This window comes from Asterias rubens, chromosome 16 (genome assembly GCF_902459465.1).
Source record: "Asterias rubens chromosome 16, eAstRub1.3, whole genome shotgun sequence".
NCBI classification, from domain to species: domain Eukaryota; kingdom Metazoa; phylum Echinodermata; class Asteroidea; order Forcipulatida; family Asteriidae; genus Asterias; species Asterias rubens.
The window spans coordinates 600,518-628,399 of record NC_047077.1 but is presented as its reverse complement, the minus strand read 5'-3'; the positions used below and the strand labels follow the sequence as shown (position 1 = coordinate 628,399).

The 27,882-nt window shown below is 40.0% G+C and overlaps 1 protein-coding gene across 2 annotated transcripts; it reads right to left on the bottom strand.

Annotated features, from left to right (window-relative positions):
* Positions 1-127: 127 nt before the first annotated feature.
* LOC117300824 (peroxisomal acyl-coenzyme A oxidase 1-like) lies at positions 128-22,415 on the bottom strand. 2 transcript variants are annotated; one of them, XM_033784660.1, is made up of 14 exons: positions 22,184-22,415; positions 20,072-20,231; positions 18,280-18,440; positions 12,180-12,287; positions 11,485-11,604; positions 10,173-10,288; positions 9,015-9,184; positions 7,996-8,158; positions 6,409-6,599; positions 5,763-5,924; positions 4,982-5,087; positions 3,732-3,878; positions 2,749-2,955; positions 128-2,055 (listed from the first exon to the last, which is right to left on the bottom strand). In XM_033784660.1, exons 1-14 carry the CDS (start codon positions 22,338-22,340, stop codon positions 1,987-1,989), a joined length of 2,037 nt encoding a protein of 678 aa, XP_033640551.1. In that variant the 5' UTR covers positions 22,341-22,415; the 3' UTR covers positions 128-1,986. The 2 variants fall into 2 exon arrangements, with proteins under 2 accessions (XP_033640551.1, XP_033640552.1); XM_033784661.1 differs by lacking the exon at positions 18,280-18,440 and adding an exon at positions 15,762-15,922.
* Positions 22,416-27,882: the final 5,467 nt, after the last annotated feature.

The following is a 27,882-nucleotide window of genomic DNA, read 5'->3' as shown; positions in this document are numbered from 1 at the left end:
AAGCACACAACTTCGTGTGACCAGGGTGTTTTTTCTTTCATTATTATCTCGCAACTTCGACGACCAATTGAGCTCAAATTTTCACAGGTTTGTTATTTTATGCTTATGTTGAGATACAACAAGTGAGAAGACTGGTCTTTGACAATTACCAATAGTGTCCACTGTCTTTAATTTGTCATCATATTATTTTAAAATTTGGACTTCCTAGTTTCACTCATTACCTCTGAATTTAAAACACTTTTTTAAATGGAAAAAGCACCAGTGAGTCTGCTGCCCCCTTGCGTCTCATTGTTGATAATAATCAGTCAGCGCAATCATGTCATGAGCTTTGAATACTGCCCTCTATGACTGCTTTTCGAACACATCTTATTTTGTTAAATGGAAAAACCAACAGTAAGTCTGCTGCCCCCTTGTGTCTCATTGATGATAATGATCAGCCCAATCATATCATTAGCTTGAACATCTGACGTCACACTTCGAGGCTCATAAATAACGCCAGAGACCGGCCTCCAAACCAGCGTGTACCGGAGTATACATTCACCTTTGACCTACATTCATTTCACATAGATACACGCAGTCAAATTCTACACCGACATTACATGCAAGTACATGCACATTAATTGTACACAATACGCACGTATGTGGCCACAGCATGCAGACAACTGAAAGTAAGCTTTTCATGTGTTTTGATTGGGTCCGAGGTGACCTCAGACCAATCAAAACGAACCCAGCTACGGTAGCTTTTAGTCATTTATTTAGTGCATTTTAGTGCATTTATCCAACGGTATCATTGTATCCAATTGAATCACTGGATTTGAGTAGCAGGTACCTGTCTTTATTCTTGCGGATAAAGACAGGGGCCCAGGCCATCTATGAATGCTTTTCGAACACATCTTAGACATGCAAGGAGAGTAGAGCCTGAAACATAACGGGGGAGTACCGTTCTGATAAACCGTCACAATAATTGTGCAACACCTTCGCATCTCAGCCGCAAAAACACTCCACACAAAATTGCTGTACCCCTGCACCTTCTGCGCTTTTGTGTACATCCCATCTATTTTAAGCAGATACATTGTGACACTTTCTAAAATGCATTTTTTAATTCTATAGTAAATGTATGAGATATTATTAAATCTTGAATTATTTTATGACAGCTTTGGCAACCCAAAGAAATAGAAAAGTTGTAAAGTGATTTTAGACTAGAACAAAAAGTGAGATAGTTGTTTACACATTAACAATTATAGTAGTATTTTAATATATTAGTTATCAAATCATTATTGATTTACATAGCAAAATCTCAGTCAAGATTTTAAGTGAGCAACTAATACATGATCACCATGAACACACTGCTTTACAAAATTCATTTAACCAGGGCTTGAAATTAACACTTGACCGCAAGCCTGAAGGCAGTGATTTTAGCATTGTCCAGGTGTCAATTTCACAAATAGTCCTAACTTAGAACTAGTCCTAGGACTCTTTGCGAGTTATTAAAAACGTTCAGGCTAGTCCAAAGTAAGGACGAGTAACTCCTCCGAACTCGAGATAAGACTAGTCCTAATTCTTTGTGAAATCCACCCCAGAAAACTAAATTCTGCCGGTCTGATAGGTTTAAAATAAATCATAGTTATTGCCTCATGGTGTCATATCCTCAAACGTTGACTTTAATTTCTGATGAGCATCAAATTGTTCTTATCCATTTAAGGACAAATGACACAAATCTTGTGGAGGTAGTCAAAAAACAACTTTTAAGTTTTAAAACATTGTTTTTTCTCATACTGATTCTGGTCTTGCACAAAAGTCTTTGAATGTCTCGTAGATCTCCCCCCCGCCCTGACCCCTACATTCAGCAAAGTTCAATCACCAAGCTCCATGCACCAGGCCTTTATAATAACAGACCATCCTCTGTGTTGTCATTGCATACATTGGTTCGGACCACTCTAGTAATGAAGAGGCTTGCATAAACATTCGTCTCATGTGGGGCTCCCTCTACAGTTTAGCTTGAGCAATGTTCTCCTTGAGGAATGGTTGGATGTATAAGTGGTACGCATCTTTGACCTAGAAGATTGGAAATGAATAACAAATGATGTGTAAATCATTGAGAAATACACTCAATTAGCATCAAATGAAAAGTATGACTTTCTATGTCTTTGTTACAAAACCTTGCATTTCAAGCACCTGTTCAATAGCAACACAGCTTGCAGCACTTGCGTGTACAAAGTATTGACTAAAGCCCTGTTCATACTTCCTGCGAACGCGAATGCGAAGCAAATTTGAAGTCACAACCCTCCTTTCGCAGCGATATTCGCAAGTGAGTAGAGCACGACTCAACTCAGTGCGAATTCCATTGCGAATTTGTGACGTCAACTTTCATATCGCAATCACATTCGCAAGAAGTATGAACCGGGCTTTACTAGTGTAACTAGGTACTGTATTGTAGTAGGACACACGCGTGTCTAATTTGGTAGTTAGGTGACGTCACTTTAGTCCCATGTGTTGTGTAACGCATGTAAAAGAACCCAGTGCACTTATCGCAAAGAGAAGGGGTTTGCCCCGGTGTTCCTGGCTGTGGCTGCTGTATGCGTTGAGCACCTTGTAAACCCTTAGAAGGTGCTAAATAATTGTGTCTCAAAATTCATCACAGCATTCTTAAAGTTTGTTTGTAATGCCTTGAGTACCTTGTTTGGTAGATACGTGCGTTATATAAGACTTTGATACTATTATTGTTATTGTGACTGTTTCAAACCTTACCTCTTGCTGGTTCATTGGGGCAGACTTGGCCCACTTGTACATGTTCTCATAGACATTGCCATCGTACCGCCCCATGACAGAAGCCATGTGTTTATCATGGAAGTCAAAGGAGTCAACCAGCGCTACGGCGTTGGGGCGCACCTCAACCAAAAGGCGGATCAACTGACAATCGATTAGATCCAACTGCTGACCAGTCAAGTAACCATCCTGGATTGGGGTTGAAAGAAAGTCACATCTTGAGATTAAAACTGAAAGTCTTTGGGATTTGTGAGGTATCAATGTGTATTTGGTTTTGCAGTTTGCAGTGTTCTTGGTACCACCATGTGTGTATCTACTTGCTAGGTAGATTATGTTCGTTTGAGAACTCGTCTTCCTTTATATTTAACAACCGTAGAGTAAATTTTCAGGAATTTGGAGACTTCTCAGTTCTAAAAAGAACTGTTCTGCTATTAACTTTAACCTAGGCAGATTAGGTAGTATATCGAGCGGGACTACTTCTTTTACTTCAGTGAATCGGGAACTTCTTGTTTTACTTCACAACCTGCGTATAGCGAGTTCTTAATTGGTCTTGACATTTCAAAGTTTATTTAACCTTGCGTTTTGTTCTACCCTTTTAAGCTATTTTCCCTGAACAATGCAACAACAGCCTACTATAAGCCTGCAGAGAGTGAGGCCTACCAGTCCTTTCCACTAAAGCATCAGTGTGCTTTTACATGGTATCAGCAGCATTCTCCCTTTACAGTGGTACACTGGCCGAATGCTAGTTGTTAAAACACCAGAGGACCACTCAAAATTCTGTTAAATGCTAGTTAAAACATTCAAAAAAGGATAACGATTCTCTTCAACATGTGTTCTGGTGGCTAGTTTAGTGTTGAAAAGCATCCTCATTTAATATTTCCATATTCACTTCAATTTTTCTATTATCAAATAATGTTCCAACTCTTGAAAAATGACTGGTTTATTAAAGAGTTTAATTCTCCCACCTGCAAGAAGTCTCCTCTGTTTTCACTGATTCCATGGATGGCGTATACATGGAACATAGTCATCATGGCTTTCCTAACGGCTGGAGGGGCATCCATGCTCTCTAGGGCAGAGTAAAAGGTCTGAACAACAGAGAGATGACAGTGGGCCTAAGGAGGTGGCAAAGAAGGCAAAAAAGATGTTTGTGGAGTCATAAATATACAATACAGAAAGGTTTGCAGTAACACCATGTAATGACTATCTCTAAATGAGTTGGGGTGGTTCTGAAAAGAACCGTTGGTTTCAACTCGACGTTTCGATCAGTATGCTCTGATCGTCTTCTGGAGAAATGTACAGTGTCCGGGTTTCTAATGAAGGGTAGTTGGCCTTTGACCATAACCATGTGGCGCCCTAGCACATTGTAAACCCTTATAAGGTCCTACTTAATTGGTTCTCAGAATTCACCACTTCAATAAAAACCTGTCTCTTTGAAAGTTTGCATATCTAACTTAGCGCCTTGAGTATCTTGTTTGGTAGATACGTGCGCTATATAAGACTTTGATATAATAATTGTTATTATGAAGAAACTTGATGTACCCATTTGTAGTGTTTGGATAATGAGAAGGATGATGAAAACATGTAGAAGGTTGGTCTTTCTAACTGTTTGCAAAGTATTGTTTGTGAATAGTTTTATTTGTTTGTCGGCAATGTCATTATGGAGAAAGAAGCAAAAACAGGCCAACAGGGTTGAAAAAAATAATTAATAATAACAAAATTGGAAGTTTTAATGCCTTAATGAACCTTTTTGGCATTTCTTTTTTCCAGCTTTTGAACCAAATGTGATATCACATTTGGGTTGAAACAGTATTAAAGCATAGATCACCAAGGTCGACAAGTTCGACAAACGACTCATTTTGCTTGATCGCATCAAATTATAGAATACATGCTTCAACACAAGTTCACTTGACAACCAAGCCATAGCCTCAACAGTAGGTGCTATAAAATAGTCAATCTCAATGATAAATAATAGATGTTAAATTTGCATTGGGATAAATAATATGATTTTTTTAAACCCATACACCGATGTGTGTTAGCACTGTATACTCGGTACTTCCTGTGGCATATTACTCAGGTGGGGTTTGAACCCACGACCCTAGCAATTCTAGAGCAGTGTCTAATGCCAACTAGACCACTGAGATTTCCTGGTAGCTAGAGGCAGTTCGAGTCAATGATAAAATTATTTGTGATGGGAACTGATTACATAGTAACTTACATTTGCGGCTCTTATCAGGTACAGATGATTCTGGTTCCAGGCTAGAGGTTTAGCCACACCAGACTTCTCAGTATTAGCAAGATTCTCCGCTGTCTGCATGATGATCCTGTTAATACAAACACACAAGGGTCGATTTCACAACGGTAGTCCTAACTTAGAACTAGTCCTACGACTCTTCAGGAGGTATTTAACTATCTTTAGACTAAACATAAGTTAGGAAGAGTAGGGTGCCGTAGCACCTTGTAAACCCTTACAAGGTACTACATAATTGGGACTCAGAATCCATCACTGCAATAACCTATCTTTCTGAAAGATTGTGTATACTCGGCGCCTTGAGTACCTTGTTTGGTTGATGCATTTTTGTGCGCTATATACATTGTAAGACTTCGATATTATTATCACTCATTATTAATAACTTGTCCTTCATGAAACTCAAGATAAGACCATTTTAAAACTCTATGTCAAATCCAACCCTGCACACTGTGTCCATTGTCTGAAACCATGGGTTAGGCTTGGGGCGCCAGCTTAAGGACTGTCCCTCTGTTTGAAGTGCAATAACAATAGTGTATAAGTTTTCAAAAATAGTCTCTATGTACGCAAAACATAATTTAATTTAACTGGCCCTCATCAAAATGAAATAAAATGAAATATATAAAGCAATTTGTTATGAAAATACTACTGCCATTGCAGTGAACCACCTAATTGAATGAAAAGCACATCAACTTGATTGATGTAGGACTCCTATGTATCTCTCCTCGGGATGGCCAATGTGATTAGTTACCTTTGAGCCTTGTGACGGTAGGCATCCAGAAGTACCTTTGGGTTGAGGAAATCAGCCTCCGAGCTGGCTGAGCAGTGAGCTTGAGGGGGCACTGCCAGGTACGACATGACGCCTTGTGCAGGGTTGCCGGATTTCAGTGCGCCGACACACTTCATCAGAAACCTTCACAGGAAACAAATGCCAATAATGTTATCATTTGATACTTTATACATACATTTCCATATATACATATGAAAATGTATTTTGTCACCAAAAATCAATCTGATCAGGATTTTATTTTAGTAATTATGGTGGCTACTCATTTCCTGACCATTTGATAAAATAAAATAAAAATGTAGGCAAACTTAGTAATAATTTGGTCCATAACCTGCCTCTGCAAAGCAAAGCAACCTGGGTTATAAAATTGCTTAACAGCTTTACGACTTCAGCCCACTGTGCATACCTAGATTGCATTGCTCAAAATAACCCACTGCAACCACACAGATTGTGGTAGTGCCCTGTGCTTTTGCTGTGGTGCCCTTTGCAAAGTTATGATTGTCCTCATAGAATTGCCCCTTACTAGATGAAAATTGCTCTTCCCCTTCAAAAACAACATTCAAGGCCTGTAACTGTGAGATTTGAACTCTGGGTATTTGCCATATCTTACCTAGCCGTCTGCAAAAGCATGACTGTGTTCTCGCCCTCGTAGGTGCAAGCAGGGGCTTCGTTGGCATACAGCAAGGGGAACCCGCTGGCTTGTGAGTACCCATGCCCGCCGCATGCCATCCTAAGAAGCTCTACTCCAGCAGTGGCTGCACTGGATGTGAAAGCCTTCAGCCCTGCAGCTGTGGCATGAAGCTGAAATTGCAAGAGAGTGTGGAGTTTTAAGGGTTGTCCAACTTTGCACAAGAACTTTTGCATTATTAGTAGTCATAAATCAGGTACAGTATACATAGCTGTGTTAACCTCAGACGCACTTCATTGTGTCTCAAAGATGAACTTGAAAAATGAAATATCTGTCTGTCTTCACTGTCTGTCTGTCTGTTTGTCTGATCTTCCTGTCAAGGGAACTCGGCAAACTTCCACAAGAGGATATAAACACCAAGCTAGCAACAGCCAATCTCTCTCATACAGACATTGGTTTAGCGTCTTTGAATATGAATTGCACAATTCAAGAAGTTGTGATTCAGTAACTAGACGCCAACCGGATTATAGTCATTGTGAAATCAGCGGTCAGCTTGGTAGGATTTGAACCCACAACCTTGTAATTGCAAGTCCTGGAGTCGATTTCACAAAGAGTTAGGACTAGTCCTACCTGAGGACTAGTCTAGGAGATATTAAAAACTTAAAGCTAGTCCTAGGTTAAGACAAGTAACTTGTCCTAACCTAGGGACTAGTCCTAGGAGATATTAAAAACTAAAAGCTAGTCCTAAGTTAGGACGTGTAACTCGTCCTAACTTAGGGACTAGTCCTAGGAGATATTAAAAACTTGAAGCTAGTCCTAACCTAGGGACTAGTCCTAGGAGATATTAAAAAACTTAAAGCTAGTCCTAAGTTAGGACGTGTGACTCGTCCTAACCTAGGGACTAGTCCTAGGAGATATTAAAAAACTTAAAGCTAGTCCTAAGTTAGGACGTGTAACTCGTCCTAACTCAAGATAAGACTTGTCTATAGGAATTTCAGGTTGGCACAGTGGTGTCTTGCCTCGCCTTCCACCTCTGGGGACCCTGGTTTGAATCCTACCAGGGGCACTATGTGGATTGAGTTTTTCAGTCCCTACTTGACTTCTTGGGTTTTCCCTGGAACAATTCTTTGGGATTTCCTCCCACTTCTAAAACTAAAGTTCGAGTGTGCACAATGGTTAACTAAAGGTTAACCATTTGCACTCGAACCCAGGCTGGTCGACCATTGGTTGACAACTGTGGTTGACCATTTGGAACCAGCCTCGAGCCCATGGTTTCTTGACTGGTCCCAACAGCATGTTCAATTCTAAGCGCGGATGGGAACCAGTGACAATCAAGCAAAAAGCCGGAAGGTTGACTAGATTTTCAAATGAGTCGTTCGAGTGAGTGCGTGACTGCGCATGTCATTGCTGGTCAGTAGTCAACCACGGGTCGACTAAATGTGCCCACTCGAACTTGCCCATAGATGTAGATGTGTGAAATCCACCCATGCAGCCTAACCTCTGGACCAATATCTCCACAAAATACTGCTCCTAAAAACTGTACCCTTAACCCTTTCCTTTTGTACTTACCTCAGGGAGGACATTGAAGTTACCACCGCTGACTGCATCAAGGCTCTGTGCAAACATCTGCTGCATTTGTTTACCTGAGAATGTGAAGGCAAATGCCATGGCCAGATATGGAAAAAGCTTCAGCTGTTGGCTCTGGTAATCTATCACCTGAGGTTCACCCGCACTGGAATGAGAACGGCCAAAATGACAGATGACCAAACAAGCGTAAGTACAATGTACTGTATATTGACTCATTGCACTGACATCACACGTTTGCCATTTCAAGAGTCAAATGGATTTATAATGTGCACTAAAGTTATGTTCAGAACAGGTGAAGAGGGAAAACATTTTTTTTAAACATCTCAACACAAATGGGACTTCAATCAATTCTCTCTTAAAGATATTCAAAGATGTTTTTGACGTAATGAGGCAGGGAGCTTGTTCCAAATGGGAGGTGCAGCATCTTGGCAAAGGTACGCTGACCATAGCAAGAGATTGTGAATCTTGGTTGAGTTATCATTATCTTTTAAGGCAGTGGACATTATTAGTAATTACTCAAAATAATTGTTAGCATAAAAACTTACTTGTAAGCAAGCAATGGAGAGCTGCTGATCGTACAAAAACTGTGAGAAACGGCTCCCTCTACAGTAACTTAGTTTTTGAGAAAAAAGTAATTTTCCATGAACTTTATTTCGAGACCTCAGAATAAGATTTTGAAATCCCAAAATCAAGCATCTGAAAGCACACAACTTTGTGTGACACAGGTATTTTTTCTTTCATTATTATCTCGCAACCTCGACGACCAATTGGTTCAAATTTCCACAGGTTTGTTATTTTGTGCGTATGTTGGGATACACCAAGTGAGAAGACTAGTCTTTGACAATTACCAATAGTGTCCAGTTGTCCTTAAACGCGACCAGATTATTTGAGTGAACTGAGCTCACGGAGATGAGGAAGCAAATTTGTTTCAAGAACCATACAGTCGTTAGAGAGATCCTTGTTGCCACAAATTGTTGAAGCCAAGATTAATTTTAATTTACCCTGGAATGAGTTCTGACTGTCGCCTGATGGCACTGTAGCGAATAGCAATGGTTGATGCCTGAGCTAAGGTACGACCCATACCACCAACAATCAAACTGCGGATTAGTATCATACTGCCATAGGAAAGCTTGGCTGCTGGTGGGGCAACGTAGGTACCTTCTGGTTCAACCTGAGGACAAAAAAAACATCAGAATAGGGCGTCATGACAGAGTGGTTTAGAGCATTGAGTTCAAGTTCTGTTGGTTAAGTTATTGGAGTGTGGGTTCGAGTCCGGATCGTGACACTTATGACCTTGAGCAAAATACTTTTACTATGATTGTTTCTCTTCACCCAGTACCTTCGATGGTAGGTGTTGATATTGTGTATGAAAAAACCTTTGGAGGGCCTTGGCAGCCCAGGGCTGTTAGCTCCCCAGGGAGCTGAGAAAGATTAAGGGAATGTTATTGGCCCAATGACCAGGGCATAAATGTAAAGCGCATTGCTACGGGTATTTACGCTTTATATGAGAACTCATTGCACGTGCTGCACTGTCAAATCTCAACCCACTTTCTGCAACACTTGCCAGTAAATGTACCAATCATTCAATTGCAAGGGTGAAAACCTGTACAACAAAACTACAGTACAGTCTCTGTGTACTGTGTAGATTTAGGCATTTACCAACAGTGCCCAATTTCATAGAGCTGCTTAAGAAGAAAATATTGCTAGACAATTCTTTGCTAAGCAGAAATAAGCAGGGTACCATACAGACATGGTACATGTGACATAATTCATACACAGGTTATCTTATTCTGTTCAGCAAAATCATGTTGTGCTTAGCATCTTTCTGTGCTTTTTAAAGCAGCTATATGAAATTGGGACCTGGACATGATGGAAGTGCCATTTCCAAATCTGCTTAAGAAGAAAATATTGCTAGACAATTCTTTGCTAAGCAGAAATAAGCAGGGTACCATACAGACATGGTACATGTGACATAATTCATACACAGGTAATCTTATTCTGTTCATGTTGTGCTTAGCATCTTTTTGTGCTTTTTAAAGCAGCTATATGAAATTGGGACCTGGACATGATGGAAGTGCCATTTCCAAATCCAAATTGGTCTTGACATCTCAAAGATGAACTTTTTGTTCCTGTGTCGAAGTTATCAGGTTACAGCTTACCTGTGCATACTTCATGAGCATGTTCTCTCTTGGGATGCGTGCATGTGTGAAGCGTAGGAAGCCGTTATCAATGCTTTTATAGCCCATCTTGGGTCCAATGTCACCCAATTCAATACCTATATGGGCAGTGGTGAGAGAAAATTTAAATGCTTTACCACACAAAATGTCTGGTGCCGTTACTTATACTTAATGGGTCAATTTTGTAACAATGTTATTATTTCTTTCTTGCGTTGAAAACAGGATCCTCACAAGCGATAAGCACTGTAATCTGTAGGACTGAAGAAACCTGAGACATTCAGGCAGGGACTGAAAACCCTATCCACGCAAGGCTCTGGTCCAAGTGGGGCCCTCAGAGGTGAAAGGCAGGTAAGAATCTTACTCATCTAAGCTGAAACAATTGGGGACCAATATTATGGATCTGCTTACAATAAGCCAAGAGCCTGTGCTCACGGTAGTAAGGAATTCCCCACTTATGTCATGGGGTATTACACAGGTTAGTAGAGAGTTTTTGCTAGTACGCAGGCGTTCTCCACGTTACCAGGCATCTGTGCCTAAACAGCTATAGCGCAGAAATTTGACACATGCCGAATAAGTCGGTACTCACTTTTTTCTCCCCCGCCGCATCGCACGTCTTTTGACTTCTCATTATGCAGCCTACTACATGTAGATCGACGAACTGCTGAGCCGCGGCCGAGTCGGACTAAACCATTCTGTGAGAGGGGTGTTACAAACCCGTGCGGCAGTGCGTGGGCGCTTTATGCGTGAACGGCGGGTTTTATTTTAAACAAACAGCGCCTAACTGCCACACGGGTTTGTAACACCCCTTTCACAGAATGGTTTAGTCCAACTTGGTGGTGGCTTGGCAGTTCGGCAAGTAGGCTGGTTAACAGCGCTTGGTGGTCGAGTGACCAAAAGATAAAGCGTTGACACATGCCGAATAAGTAAGCAAAGAATGATGATGTTACTTTTGTTTTATAGTTAAAAACTTCCAAGGACTCTCCATAGGAGTTTAAACTTTTTTTGTGGAGTTACGCACTTTTAATGGTCAATGTTATACACATGTCCATTGTAGAATGTCAGGGCTATTGCTATTGAAGCAGCATCTGCGACTGTATGATACATGTAAACCACATGCTGATGGATTCGGACAAGAATGACCCGAGGCGGATGTCACAAAGAGTTAAGACTATAGTCTTATCTCGAGATAGGACAAGTTAACTTAGTACTAGCCTAAAGTTTTTAATAACTCCTAAGTTAGGATTACCTTTGTGAAATCGTCACCTGGTCTCACTCTGTTATTTTTATGCCTTACCTGGTAGTGGCATGTGGTCTTCCAGGCTCCGTAGAGGCACCATAAACATGTGAACCCCATGGCATTTGCCCTTTGTGTAGAGTTGTGCAGCAACCACAGCGTGTGTCACTGATTTGCCCACTGTTGGAAATCAAAAACATAAATTATTTAAAGCAGGAACATAGTGGAACAACTTTGCACCGAACTCTCTGTATATCGAGTAGCCACATGAAATCATAAACGCTTGCAAAGTGCATACTATCACTCAAAAACAAAAAGCTGGGTTAATGTAATAAAGTAATTTTCATATCTTAATTGTTTTTAAAGTTTCATTTTCTACTATTACTACACTTACTAATAGTGCACAGTTCTTAGACAATGCTTTGTTACACCATGAGAGCATCTCAAAGAGAGTCATTTTTTTCTACAAGGTTTCAAAGCTGCGTTCAAAGTGTTAAATGACTGATTTATTAACACAATCTGCAGCTCACCATACCAGTAAAACCCCAGAGCAAAACCCCTTCTCGTAAAGATACATGTACGTGAACTGGGTTCTTTTAAATAGTACAAAGGACCAGCAGCAGTTAGTAGAATACATAGCAAGACAGTTCTCTAAAGAACAAACTCTACCTGGCAAGTAGATACACACATGGTGTTACAGCAAACCAAATATTATGTTAGCTGAAATAGATTAACTCCATGAGTAAAAAGCTTACAGTTTCCAGGCCACCATTTCATGGATGTCAGAGTTGGACTGTGCAGCACAAACTCCTCTGTGGTGGGGTCATAGGTCGCTGTGGTCTCCAGCCCACGTAGAAACGTTCCTAAATGACAGGCAGTCAAAATCAACATTTAGTCTTACATTTCCCTGGCAAAAAACTACATTGTACATCTCTTGTTATAGGCAGTTTATTCTACTTTGTATATACATGTAGAAGTCTTATTTTGGATGAAAATTTGTCGTTTACCAAAACAGGATTTGAACCTGTGACCTCAAGACTGATTTGCCAGGGCTCTTCGATTAAAACAAACTATGTCCATGCAGGAAAAATACTTCATAAATTGGAATACGCAATCTCACTCGGATTCAAATTTTGGAATATAAAAACTGTTATAACCACATTACCTCAAAGTTAAATGATTCTCAAAATGCTTTACATGTAAACAATCAAATATTCAAAAGCTGATGTAATTTCTAACCGAGTAAGTTTTTATTGCCATTAGATTTAGAAATGACTACCAAACATTCTACCTTTCCTTTTGCCACTGACCAACCAACACACACAAACCCATTACATGTTTTAGGTGATTTTCCTTTAGTCATGGAAACATTAGTGCAAGTTTTCAAACCTTCCTTTTACGCTAAAACCATCCCTAAAATGTGTTTCAAAAAAACATTAAGACCTGTCACCTATGTAGTCTGCTTTAACTTGGGCAATTTTTACCCTTCAGGTATATACTTAAATCTGAAATCCAGTTTTTTTTTTATAAAGCGAGGGGGTACTATTGATCCATAATGTGTGGGTAACAATTAATCCTTCATCATGTGATGAACAGGCAATGCTTGGTCTATGCAAACAGTGTGCCATCATATCAATGTGTTATCAGTGATCAAGCTGACAACCAGCAACAGTATATTATTAGGCCTTTTCACACTGCAGTCAAGGTCTGATCCGTGCCAAAATTCAAATTTTACTTGAGTAATCGTGGTTGCGCAGAAGTCTTCCAAGACCTCTTTCTGCCTGTTAAACTTACATCACGGTCACGATGAGTTATAATAATAATAATATTAATAACAAATTCTTATATAGCGCATTTCACAATAAACCGTATCAATGCGCTTTGCATTAGTGCCCTGGTTATTGGGCCAATAACATCCCTTTTATCTTTCTCAGCTCCCATTAGGGAGTATACAGCCCAGAGCTGCCGTGGCGCTCCAAAAGCTTTTCATTCACAATATCAACCTCTACCCTCGCAGGTACCCATTTACCCCAGGGTGAAGAGAAGCAATTATAGTAAAGTATCTTGCTCAAGGACACAAGTGTCACGATCGGGATTTGAACCCACACTCTGGTGACTTAGCACCAGAACTTGAATTTGATGCTCTTAACCACTCGGCCGCGACACTCTACAAGAGTTGACACGGAGAGCAATTAACCTTGCGTCACCCATTGGATTTAATTTTGTTATTCTACAGTCCAATGGGAACATGGCTTTAGGCGTATTTGTTTATTATTATTTATTCGGCATAAAAACACATACAAAGATTTCAATGATTACAAACATAGAAAACTGCAATCAATGTTCATCCAAGGTCATGGGTTTTGTTTGCAGTGTACAACATATCGTATGTAAAACAGTCAACTTTTGGTATTACTTGGATCGCTTGGACTAGCCACATTAACCCTCTTTAACAGGAAAATTGTTATAAGAGAACAGCAAAACAAAGAAACGCAAAGCAGAAAAAGAGATTTGGGATTTTGTACTCTCTACAGGTGATACCGTATTGAATATGACGTCACAGTTCAAATATCTGACCTACAACATGGCGACTGTGCGCATGTATGTGCCGTAGAAATCAAACTGGGAATGTTGCGTGCTGCGTGCTTCGTTGATGTATGCGTTTGGACGTGCATGCGGTTTGCCCTACAAGATGGCGACTTTCATAGCACAAAGGGGGTTATTCAATACGGTCTATTAAGCTCAAGGGGGTTATTCAATACGGTCCATTATAACAGTGCTCTTTATTATGAGGGTGAACTTCATGCAATTGTGCTATGCCATCGTACTGACACTCACCATCAGCGTCTGTAGTTTTATCTTTATATCATTTTTTATGATGGTCATCAGCTTAACATGCTTATCAGCTTGTGTAGTAATTCTGAACTGCACTATCAACGACCTTAGCAGTCCATCTAGACATGTTTGCATAGATTCAATTGGATTTTGTTTTATTTACATATAATCTAAGTAAGTTTAGTAGGCCTACAATGTATATAGTACACAGAATGCAAAAGTTATAAATGGGACAGACAAAAGGTCATCACTACTCCTGGTTCTTAGCCACTGATAATTAGTTCAAATAACCAAATAACGGCCAATAAAAAAGGGTTTGATAATTAGTAGCTTTGTAAATGCTGTTCATGGCAAAATCACGAGTTATGGGAGTTGAGAAGAATTCCGAACTTTCGAGAAAATTTGGGCCCACAGGAAATTCACCGAGTTCAGTCTACAAGTTTTTTTTAAATGATGTTTAGGCTGATTGCATCCATGTCGGTGGTGAAAGTGCGGCGCAATTTTTTTTATGATTTGGGCTTTGAACATTTAAAAAAAGGGTTTTGTTTAATTTGGTTAATAGTTTTCAATGAAATTTTGCTTTTAACAGAGCGCGATTTGCTGAAAGACGCCGGCCGTGACCGGGGACTAATTTACCGACGGACCACTTGCGACAGTTCTGTGCGTGAAAGATCAAAGATCGTTTGGTGCACATTATCCTTAATTTCAGTGTTATTTTTTCCGTCCCGTGCTATTTTGCTATAACTTCCCTTCTACTTTCTGGTAAATTGTACGATAATTAAAATAAGTGTTATAATAACTTATAACAGGATAAAACTTTTTATGGGACTGGGGGGCTGAAAATTACAGTGTGAAAATCAAACTTTTTCAACTGGGTGCCGAGTTTGTATAATTGTACATGTGCTGAGTTTGTGGGTGCCGAGTTTGCAAGGTGCCGAGGTTGTAAGCGCCGAGTTTGCAAGGTGCCGAGTTTGCAAGGTGCCGAAGTGACCAGTACCCAAAAAAACTAACCATGTAGTGTACAAGACCAAGACACCATCAGACCAAGATAAGACCAAAACATTACTAAAATAATGTTTGAGATGAAGGCACAAGAAACTTAAAAAGCAACGCACTGGATAAACAGACCGTGCCACAAAACAACATGCTATACAGTTGTAGATCAAGGGATAAGGAACTCAAGTATTTACGAGTCAACCAATTTATACTGAATCATGATTAACAGAGCAATAATACTAGATGATTTAAAACTATGGAAGAGGAGACTTTGCTTGATCGTAAACTATAGGAAGTGCAATGCATAATCCAGTACGAAGAGTTGTAAATTCAAGCCAGCCTAAGATAGATTACATTTGTGTAACCTGTCAAGGCAGCCCCCCCATTTATGGCCGTAAACACTCTAATTAGAGTTAGTAGTTGTACATAATGTAAATTTAAATTGGCTGTTCTATGTATGCAGATATAGAACATACAATAAGTGTGTTAAACTTGTTATGACGTACCGTGACCTAGTTCAGTTTGGGCGTAGGTGGCTATAAACTCCCAGTTGCAGGCCGCCCCTACCCACTTTGCCATCTGCTTTTCCGAGGTCTGATTCCTCAGGGTGTGGAGGACCATGCTGCCATGCAGTCCAAGTTGTCCCATATCATTGCCATCGGCAATTCTGTATGTGAAATGAATTTTAGAAGTGTAGTGGTATGATGATGTACAATGTGAGTAAAGGACAGACTTCTAGATTGAAATGAGACATCAATCTTAACAAAAGATGTCCAGTTTATCATTGTTTGTAACATCACTAAGGGTACAAGTAACACTTCACGGAGAAGGAAGGCCAAAGCCTCCATGCCCCTTGGTCATTGCCTTGGTGCCCTTGAAATACTCTTGAAATACAAATTTCCTCCAAGGGTGCCCTTTTACCAAGGAGAAAATGCCTTAGTCATTGGTGCCCTTGCCCTTTCAAAAGTGAAGCAAACGGGCCTGTAAGGGCATTGCTAAGGATGTCTTATACTTTCAATGATTGATGACACAGCAATGTAGCCGCAGCCTTCAAAATCAATAGGAAAGAGCCACGTATCTTCGCCACTCGCGAGCTTATGTGGTCTCCCCCTCCAGACACGTTGCGGCTACAAAGCTTTGTCTAAGCCGCCAAGGCCTGGGTGAAAGACTAATCTCAGAATGGAGGGAAGGTGTCAAGTCTCAGAGCTCAAAATGAGTTACGTTTGTACGTTACAATCATACAAAGCGTGAATGATTGGACAAAAGGTGCAGACATATGACAATGAACATGCAGAAGGCAAAGACCCCACTGTAGTAGTGTACATATAGCCAATGACATTGAAACTGAAAAGGAAGCCATAATGGGAGACTTTCCAACGCTAGGTGGCAGCAGACTTATTGGGTAAATTTCCATTGTTTGCGTAGTTCTGAACATGCGCATAATTCTGAGAACAATGGTTTTACCCGGTAAGTCTGCTGCCACCTATCGTACCAGAGAGTCTCCTATTAAAACAATAAGCATGCAGAACAATTTGTTTCAGTGCATAAAATTGTCAATCGGGTTTAAAGCTCCACAATTATGCATTTTTCTACCTCATCACAATGTAACTCATGACATTTGACATTGCAGACATGGAATTACATGGCTTCCATTGCCCCTTGACTTGGCCTTCGTGCCCCTTCAAAAGTGTCCCATAGACTTTTAGATTTCCCAGTGGGAGTGGCCTCTGCAAAATGAAGATGGCCTTGCCCTCTCAAAGATGAAATTCCAGGTCTGTGATTGTCATTATATTGTGTACTGTATTTTTGTTGCAAGATTTACACAAAATGCATGTACGATCTACACCTAATGATACACGTACTTAGTGTAGATCTGCCAAAACACAATTATTTCTGTAGGATTTCACTTTAAATGAGGTATACCATAACACATGAAAGTCATTTGAAAAGTACAAAAATTAAACCCTGTGTGTACAATGTACATGATTCTTGTGTGGTGTGTATGAGCTTCGGTTGTTCATGTATTGCAAGTTTAGTTTTTTTTTGTTTTACTTGGTTAATGCTTCTATGGATGATGGAAGACTTTCATGCATAATCAGTGGTTGACCCCAGCTTACATTCAGTACACTTACAACGGGCTAAAAAAACTAAATCATAACTTTTTTACTAATGATAGAACATGCTACATGTGTACAGTACAGAGCAGTTTAAAGGTAGGGTAATTAATCCATGTTTTGTTGTCAACGTAATGTTGATTTATAGGCAAACTTACAAAGAAAGAGATATTAAAAGTCACCTACATACATTATGTATGGAAGTTTCAGATGAATATCATTGGATGTTCTTCAGTTTTACCCTTACATGGATGTCTAATAAATCCATTCATACTGTATGCTTAGTACTTTCCCCCAAGTTCTGTGAAAAATCACAGGTATAGGCATACTTTCCGTCATATTCGAGCCCATGACTCTTTCTTATCTAGAGCAGTTGTCTGACCAACTATTGACCCAATTCACCTGACGTCATCATTGAATAATCTTGGATGCACCATACTGGTGGGCAATGTCACTGTGCGTTTATTCAGTAAAGTGCGTATTTTAGGCGATGCAGCGTTTAAACGTAAACCTATTTGCCAGCCAAAATGGTGAGCGTGGCACAGTCGCCGCGTATGACGTGCATACAATGTAGTACCTCCTTTAGTAGAGGCCGTTTGAATCCTACATTTTCGCAGCGTGTAGCGCAGCGATTTCATATGTCAAATGTGTAGACATTGGTCGTCATTGAAATGACCACAGTTTTCTACAGAAACAATTCCCACCACTACACTGAGACTGCTTTGCAGATTCCATCACACACAAACAGATAATAATACATTTCTTAAATCCATCAGAATTTTAGAAGGTTTGACAAACTTCACTAAAGTTAACACTGTGACTGGTTGGTCAGTAAGCTGGTAAGGTACATGTAGCTGGCAATCAGACTGTCACACAGCAATGGACTGGTTGTTTACTGCACTGTACCTACCGTGTCCCATCTCAGTTTGAGCATACGTGCCAAGTATGGTGTGTTCCTGCGCTGCGCTCGTCCATTGCACCATCTGAGCTTCTGACGTCTGTGTGAACACACTGTGCATGAACATTGACTCGTGCAATAGCATTGAGGGAATGTTACCTCGTGCGGACGCACTGCTCAAAAGAGGTACATGGAAGCATCATGTTAAAAGTCTGTCTTCAGAATCATATACAATTTCCCAACTGGCATGACTGGTGCACTTTTTTTTAGCAATCACTACCTGTACTTGTTTTATTTATTTATTCGTTTATAGAAAATGAAGAAAAAAAAACCTAACCCAATCCCCTACCTTCATGTTTGTACAGACCCGCCTTGGGTACATGTAGTTTTAAAATTGTAATAACAAAATTGGCATAGATAATAATTATTTATAAAATAATACACATAGACACCTACCATCCAGAAAATTATGGGCACCATACTGTACCAGACATAGGATTACATGGAGGCCATAGAATCATGACCTCTGTTTGTTCTTGTACTTTGCCTTGGTTTCCACAGTCTTTAAAAAATCCCAATGGAAGTGCCTAAATTGCAAATTGAAATGGCATTGCCCTCTCAAAGGTGAAATCCGGCGACTGCAGTACACATGTGTGCACCATAATTTAAGAGCACACATAAAACTCTAGTACTCAGTGCAGCAGAAGTTTCCATCATCCACGTCATTTAGTGTGAAAATGTAGTATGGTTGTATGTACCATCTAAAGACTTAATTGATGCATTTACCTGTTGTACGTGTACATGGTGGCCAAGCCTGTAGGTGGCAGCTTATTCAAGGCTGTGTTGTAATGTGGACGTGTTTGCATTTGTAGCTTGTTTTGTTTTGTAACTTTGTCTTGGAAGAGCAAATATTTCTGATAGTGTGTAAACATGTAAACAAGTGTGTGAAAGAATAATTTTTCTGTGACTTAGAGGCACTGGACACTATTGGTAATTGTCAAAGACCAGTATTCTCACTTGGTGTATCCCAACTTCCATAAAGTAAAAAACCTATGAAAATTTGGACTAAGTTGGTCATCGAAGATGCAAGAAAATAATGAACAAAACATTACCCTTGTCCCCTTAATGCACAAATGTGTGTGCTTTCACTTACAGTTGCCTTCACGTCTGAAGTCTTTCGCAGATTCAAATATTTGTTCTGGTGAGAAATTACCTCTTTCTCAAAAACTATGTTACTTCAGAGGGAGTCGTTTCTCACATTGTGTTACCACAGTCAGCTTTAAGTTGCTCGTTACCAAGTAAGTTTTTCTGCATACATATTTTGAGTAGTTACCAAGCGTGTCCAGTACCTTTAAAGGCAGTGGACACTATTGGTAACTACTCAAAATAATTATTAGCATAAAACCTTACTTGGTAACGAGTAATGGGGAGAGGTTGACAGTATTAAACATTGTGAGAAACGGCTTCCTCTGAAGTGAAGTACATGTAGTTTTGTTTTTAAAAAAGAAGTAATTTTACATGAATTTGATTTCAAGACCTCAGAATTAGATTTTGAGGTCTCGAAATCAAGCATCTGAAAGCACACAACTTTGTGCGACAAGGGTGTTTTTTCTTTCATAGTTATCTCGCAACTTCGATGACCAATTGAGCTCAAATTTTCACAGGTTTGTTATTTTATGCATGTTGAGATACACCAAGTGAGAAGACTGGTCTTTGACAATTACCAACAGTGTCCAGTGTCTTCGAATGTAATGTAAAAGACGATGGATATGATTAATGAAGGTTTGTCTGAACTCTAACTGACCTACGATACCACATTTGCTCCTTGATGTCATGGATATCTAGTGCTTTGAGTTTCTTGATGCACAGGATGGCAATCCGAATGCTGTTAGTGTATGCCTCCTCCCTCGTCATGAAAGCCACATCCTTGCAATTGAAATCAGGATCATTGAAGGCCAGGGACTCTGTGAAACAATTGACACGAAAAACAGCTTTGAGTTTCAATCTGAAAGCTTAAGCCCGGTCGATACTTCAAATGCGGAGCGAATTGTTGAAGTCACGGCTGTTCTCGATCACAATTCAACTGAACATTGCGAATGAATTTGTGACGTCAAAATTTGTATCGCATAATTCGCATAAGTATGAACCAGGCTTTACTCATACTCATTTATTATTTATTTATTTATTTATTAATTACACACTCAATAGAACAATTAGCACCAATGGAATTAAGAAGAATGTTCAGTTTTAGATGCGGTAGGAAACCCCAATATTATTGGGAAAACCCACGCAATCAGGTGTGAACTTAGACTTGTGGACAAGTCTTTAAATCGGCCCCATGCGGTAAAGATAGTTAATGAGGAGTAGAAATCGGGGAGCCAGCAGTTCGCGCGAGAGCAGTGATCTCGCGAGAGCACCGCTACAACTCGACTATCTTTACCGCGTGGGGCCGATTTAACGACTTGTCCACAAGTCTAGTGTGAACTAAAAACTCAATTCACATGCAAGGAGATGAGATTCAAACCAGGGTCCACAGAGGTGAAAGGCAGGGGGAACAAAACCACTTGGAGCCAACCTGATCCCCGATGAGTATTTAGCCATTGTAAATTGTGACATACTGTACTACATGTAGGTAGATAGGTACAGAGCTGGCATGTTACATCGGAGGTCACAGGTTCAAATCCTGCTCAAGAAATGTTTTCTTTGGATTCTACCCAAATTTGAATTAAAAATGTAGGCCTAGTGAGTCAGTATGTCAAAACTGGTTGTATGTCAAACGGTAGTCCTACACTACACTCAAACAGTTCTGAATCTGAATTATAGTCTGCAATGCAATTTATGCAAAGCAATTTATGCAAAGCATCCCAAAGAAGGAAATATCAAATCAACTTTACTCTACTGAATTAGACCCATGCAGTAACTTGGGCTCTCGCTGTATCTCATGATTCTCAAGCCCCAAACTCAGTGCTAGGTCTGATACTAGATACTTAACTGAACTATATTTGTACGTACATGTACGTATGATGAGGTTCGCTCCACAGTTCTAGGAGGAGAAAACTTAGTACTGGGCAAAGTATACAACAGTTAGTTAGGCCTATATAGTAAACTATTTACTGATTCAATCATGACAATGGTGTTATATCTCTGTAGTTAGGATCTATCATTATCACAGATAAATCATTTGTTGACAGTGATGACTTTGCTCATTGGTGAAATTTTTAAACTTGCTATGTAAATACACCACTCACTTTCACTGTGTGATTGTGAACAATGATTTAAAAATGACTAGTGGTACGTGTAGATAAGAGATTTAAAGCCGTCTACTTAGCCTAGCTAGTGTAGGTACATCTACCATGTCACACAGACTCCATGCTCCTACTCCTAGCTACTCTACGAATCTCAATTTCTTCATTTATCAGCATTTTATTTGTGAAATTCATAATCATAGACATTTATAAACCATTTGTCATATGAGAGAGAGAGATTAGCTATTGCAAGCGTTTACACCCTGACTGAAAGGCTAGGACTATGCCAAGTACCGAAGTAGTAGTAACTAACTAGTACGTTAGACTAATAAATAGTAAACTAATAAAGTAATATAGTTATAGTAGAAGTAATTTTTATCCCCTTGCCTTGTGTGGGTTTGCAGTTCCCTTGACGGAAAAATCCGACCACCATGGAGGTAGGATGTGTACTCCTAGAACTATGCGGTTTCGTTCGTTACGCTATCAAATAACGGGAGACGATAGCGGAACGAAACCGTATACCTAAACTAAACATACATATAGTGCTTTTATTAGTGGGAAATAAGTCTTACAGTTACGGACACGAGTTAGTGTAAATAAAAACATACATTGCAACCGGATCGGGCTGGTTGATTTAGAGATGTTGATCAAAGTCAAACAAAAACACTTACCCACGTATCGCCTTCTTTCAGTAATTTCTCTGCCCCCATCGAGTACATACGTGAGTTCTAGGGTGTTAAATGTGGCAGTGTCACGCTCTTTCTGGATATCTGGATTGATTTTGGAATCTGGATCCAAAGAGATTGCTCTTGCAGCTGTAGACGCCATATTTACCACTCTGACCTAAGAAACGCACACACAGTACACACACTGATGATATGATGAACCCGACGTAAAGCGGTAGTAGTACACGTCCGTACCGTGACCCACAGAAAAACAGTAGCCATAAAACTAGTCTTGGTGCAAGAAGTTTCTCGTGTTCCTTTGTATACGGGCGGTCGGAGCGGGCGCTGTTGGTAAGTTGGCCGCTCTATGCGTGAAAGAAAAACGAGAAACGTCTTGCACCAACACTTTAGCCGCTATAAACTCCCGTATCACACGCAGTTGTCATTTCTGGTATGAAGAAGTGTCCAAGCCGCCATAAAACTTAAAAATTCTTTTATTTTTAGTTCCAGAATTATTTAAGAGTTTGGCTGAAAGTTCTAGAGGTCCGGGCCATTGTTTGTCCATTCATCGGCCGCGCCGCCGTGTTTCTGGGTCGGGGCACATTAGGCACATATGTATTTACGCCCCTATTTTGGATGGGTAGCGGGTCCACTTCCTCTGTCTGCTGGCCCCGCCTAGAAAATCGTCATAACATTAAAATTTGTACGAGATGAAAGCCCTTCTTTCAAGAATGCTACGGATGGCCCTTGATGTACACTGGGAAGATCATAATATGCCAGATCATATATGCCAAACTCCCAGCTCTACGCTGCCCTACCATGCCAAGGGTAACTGTTAAGATCAGGGAACGCTATTTGACAGCTCTGTGCACAAAAATCCCGTTGGAGAGGCGATATTAAACCGCTCGGAGCGTCCCGTAACTTGTTATTTCCGCTTTGAGGAAGCTGTGTCCAATTGCAAGCCGCCCTAAAACTTTGAAATTCGGGGATGCAGGGATATGCCAGGACTCAGGTACAAACTGCGTCTCTCTAGCAATTTTAGTTCAAGAATGATTCATCAAGAGCATACCTGAAAGTTTTTAAGTCCGGACTTTTTTTTCAATGACTACATGATTGTATTATTGTTTTCCATTCATCACCACGCACCGTGTTTTTTTTTTTTGGGGGGGGCGTGTCGGGTCCACTCCCTGGCCTCTAGCCTCGCTTTGAAAATCCCCATAGCACTAAGTTTTAAACGAGAGGAAAGCCTTTGAAAATGTCCATCCAATGGTGCTTAACTTGTTTAGATTGAGCAATGATTTTGGGTAAAATTGACCCGTTGTAACTTTTGATTTTTTTTCTGTGCACAAAAATCCCTTAGGGAGGCTTGTTGAGTTCGTTTCGAAGAACAGCCGCCTACTTGTCATTTTCGGTTTCAAGAAGTCTGGAAGCCGCCCTAAAACTTTGAAATTCTGATGCAGGGACATGCCAGGATGACTCAGGTACAAACTGCGTTTCTCTAGCATTTAGTTCCAGAATGATTCAAGAGCATAGCTGAAAGTTTTTATATATATAAGTCCGGACTTTTTTCCAATGAGTAAACCTTTTTTTCTCCATTCTTTATCACCACGCGCCGTGTGTATCATGTATTAATGCCCAAAGTTGGGGGATGTGTCGGGAACACTCCCCGGCCTCTAGCCTCGCTTTGAAAATCTCCATAGAACTTAGTTTTAAACGAGACGAAAGCCCTTGAAAATGTCAGTCCAATGGTGCTAAACTTGTTTAGATTGAGCAATGATTTGGGGTCACACACTGGGGTCCACCCAGGGAAGCTAAACGAACGCACAATAAATTATTATTTTTTTCAAACTCGTTATTATTGGAGTGCGCCCTCATTAGTTCAGTTTGTGAGCATGGGATCATCGGGAGAGAGGGAGATTTGACAGACGACAGATGACAGAAGTCACTGCGGTATGAAAACTAAAAGGCATACATTGTTCACCAAAACTTGTCCATGTTTTGAAGGTATGTTTCGTGTAAAGTAATCTTACATATTCAAGTATTTGTTTGCCAACCACTACTTCCATTTCGGTACCAGTCACCATTGTAATAAAGCTGTCAAACCCGTTTGTCCGTCAGTAATTTGAGTAATGTTCCTTGTTTAGTTGCGATAACGGAGGAGGGTTACGTTTTTTCGCAACTAGTTCCTTTATAGGATTTGACTTTGAGGCATTGTCTTTGCATGGTGAGAGAGGTATCAATGTATATTTGGTTTGCGGTAACACCATGTGTGTATCTACTTGCCAGGTAGAGTTGTTCTTAGGGAACTGTCTTGCTTTATTCTACTGCCGTGGAGTAGATAATCGGAGGTTCGAGAGACTTCTCAGTTCTGAAAAGGGATAACTTTCCATATGGCGCCACCACTTTTTCACTCATTTTTACAAAAAGGGATATCTCATTGAGGTAAATAAGATACTATACTATTTCATATCGAATGAAAAAGTGGTGGCGCCATACGGAACCTTTTCCCTGAAAAGAACTGTCTTGCTTTTAACTATTACCAGGGCGGATGGTATAGAAATTAGACTGGACTACTACTTTAGCTTATAGGATCGTAATTAACTGTACTGCCGCGGAGTCAGTTCTGAAATTGGTCTCAACGTTTCGACTAGCTTGCTCTAGTCATCGGTTCTAGAGCAAGCTAGTCGAAATGTTGAGACCAATTTCAGAACTGACTCCGCGGCAGTACAGTTAATTACGATCCTATAAGCTAAAGTAGTAGTCCAGTCTAATTTCTATACCATCCGCCCTGGTAATAGTTAAAAGCAGGACAGTTCTTTTCAGAACTGAGAAGTCTCTCGAACCTCCGATTATCTATTCCACGGCAGTAGAATAAAGCAAGACAGTTCCCTAAGAACAACTCTACCTGGCAAGTAGATACACACATGGTGTTACCGCAAACCAAATATACAACTAGACCAATGTCAAAATGTGTCAACTCATGTATTCCGGATTCTTGAAGCACGTCGGCTCGAAGTGTTTGCTGCACAGTGCTGGAAAAGACGTCGGACCGGACCACTTTGCAAACTGACCCCATCTTTAGTTGTTTTGCTGCATCCAGCAGGTCTAAATACAACAATACAACAATACACCTGGTCGACATTGCCGGAATAATGCAAGAAAAAACTTTTTTCGAAACGTACAAAGTCGGACTTGCATGTACTTGAACGTAGGTGTGTTTGGAGTCGCCCCCTAAACAACTTTATCTATTTTTTAAACATATAAATCGTTACAAACAATTCCTCAAAAAAATATTTTATTGTTCATAAACTTATACTCTAATGTTTGACGGAAAAAAAAATATATAATTCCAGCAGCCGATTTCATGAAATGCTAGGATCAATCCTATCTCGAGTTATGACGAGTAACCTGTCCTAACTTAGGATGAGTTCAATGCGTCCTACGTATTTTGATACGGAACTGAACCCGTCCTAAGTCCTAAGATTAATCCTAAGTTAGGAAGAGTTTGGTGAAATCGACGGCAGGTGACTTTAGTCAAGACGCTACAAATATGCGCCTTGGGCATTCATTTATTACAGCAGCGTAGGTGTTGAAATACTTATAACTTCTAGAAACTAAAAATATCATATTGGCTCCCGCTTGGTTGGGTCTCATTTTCGAGTTTACGCAATCAATACACCGGTAATCAATGTACAACTATTACTGCGCGCGCATCTGTACAGAGGTTATACATTGCGTGCACTTTTATGCTTCGCAAAATGGAGCATGAGATTGGACAAGAACTGACAATTTACAGAATCTTGTGTATAGGTATATTATAGGCTTACATAGGTTTGTCAACAAGAACTGACAATTTACAGAATCTTGTGTATTATATTGGTATATTATTTATATATAGGTTTGTCAACATTTTTATGCTTTTTAGCTATAGGGCCGGAATGGGCATTTTTAATTTTGGATTTAGAATAGGGTAGCGACGTGTTCTTTCATGGCCATTTAAAACAGGCAGGGTCGTTGCCGTGTTGGCGAGGGCCTTTATCACACGGCACTGACCCTGTAAGGTTTTTAACGGCCGTTAAAGAACGAGTCACTACTCCTTTATCCCCATTCATAAATACCTTTTTGGTTAAAAGCCGTAATAAAATAAGAAACTCTGTCAAACTTTTCCGTTTCCGACGTGCTTGAGCTCTGTATCATGTACATGTACGACGTCAGTGTGTTGCATTGTTATGACTGAGATGCCGTTTTCCTACAGTTTCCGGTTCCGTTTTTGCGCGTATAGTCTTGGTGCAACACTTTCACACACAGCGCGGCCAACTCACCGACAGCGCCCGCATTGCCCGTAACAAGAAATGTCTTTTTCATGCTCCTTCGCTACGCTCATACGCATGAAAAACAGTTTTACCCTTATGAACAACCAAAATAAGCACACAGAAGCAGTCAAGTATATTTTACGAATTTATTGAAAAACATGGGAATAAGGCCGGGATTCGGCCGCTGAGTACAACTTCTATGTTTCTTTTGTTTAACAAAAAGCACTTTTCGTTTTCAACACAATACAACAATCTCGACAATCTCTTCACACCAATTTTCTCTTTTTCTTCCCGATTTCCACAAAGGAAAACAGCCCTTTCGGCTCTTCAGACATCGGTCTGGAAACTAACATATTGAGTAAGCAGTTTATCAGTAAACATAACTCGCAACATCGCTTAAACCTCCGTTACTTTGAGGAATTTCCATCCATAACAATCTCAAATCAGAGTCATATTCAGTAATGACCGGTGTTAATAGTATAAACTCAAACTTTTCTTATTTCTCTTTAACCGTCTCCTAACGGAAAATGCAATTGAACTTATACATCTACATAACTCTACTATTAAATACCGTTACTTGTAATGTTTGAAAAAAGCTAAAATTTAAGGGAGACATAGCATGCCGTCTTTAAATCGATCAGACTGCAATCAGATTGCCCAAATCTATCGATTATCATATTGTCTAGACTGAATGGAAGGGGTCTTATTGCACGGGTGGTTTGTGTAACTTTCTTCTTTCACTAATATAATAAGTTGTTGCATTACTGGTGAGTCCAAGGGATTGGGTGTGGTGTTTACTATTGAGTGAAGCCATTTTATGGCAGCTGCAATTGACACTATTGTACTCTCAGAATTTGCAAACTTACTTTTATGAACGATGAATGCGGCTAAACTGCAAATGATCTGATACACATGGGGGAGAAAAAAATATATAGCTTTTGTTGGTGCAATCAAAATAAGCTACACATACAAGGCTCTTTAACTTATTGGAACCCAAAAGAGAATTCTTATTTCTTCCCAACTGTAGTGCACTAGATCCTTCAAATGTGATAAATCCTTTCATCCAAGTTCTATTTAACAAGACCAAAGTAATGGCCAAAAAGGTGAAGATGGCCACCAGGGAAAAACTAAAGCTCCTTTACCGTTGCATAAATGTAAATGTTTTAGGACTGCTGGAATCAATACTACTGGAGGAACTAACAAACAATTTCATTTGCCCAGTTCTGTGCAAAAGCGTCCACCGCGAATGACCCGGGTTCCAAAACCTTGAGAAGAAACGGGGCAACTTGGAATTGTAAAAGCAAGCAAAACAATCTACTGTAAATGGTCCCCATGCATAATTAATTTAACATCTATTATATCGTTGCGGTACCCGCTGCCAAAACATAGGAT

Excerpts from the sequence above, each read along its gene's own strand:
- LOC117300824 (XM_033784660.1), bottom strand. The coding sequence starts at position 22,340 with ATGGCGTCTACAGCTGCAAGAGCAATCTCTTTGGATCCAGATTCCAAA. Across the intron at positions 20,232-22,183 it reads TGAAAGAAGGCGATACGTGG|AGTCCCTGGCCTTCAATGAT; the intron begins GTAAGTGTTTTT and ends ATTGTTTCACAG. Across the intron at positions 11,605-12,179 it reads GAAATGGTGGCCTGGAAACT|TGGGCAAATCAGTGACACAC; the intron begins GTAAGCTTTTTA and ends GATTTCCAACAG.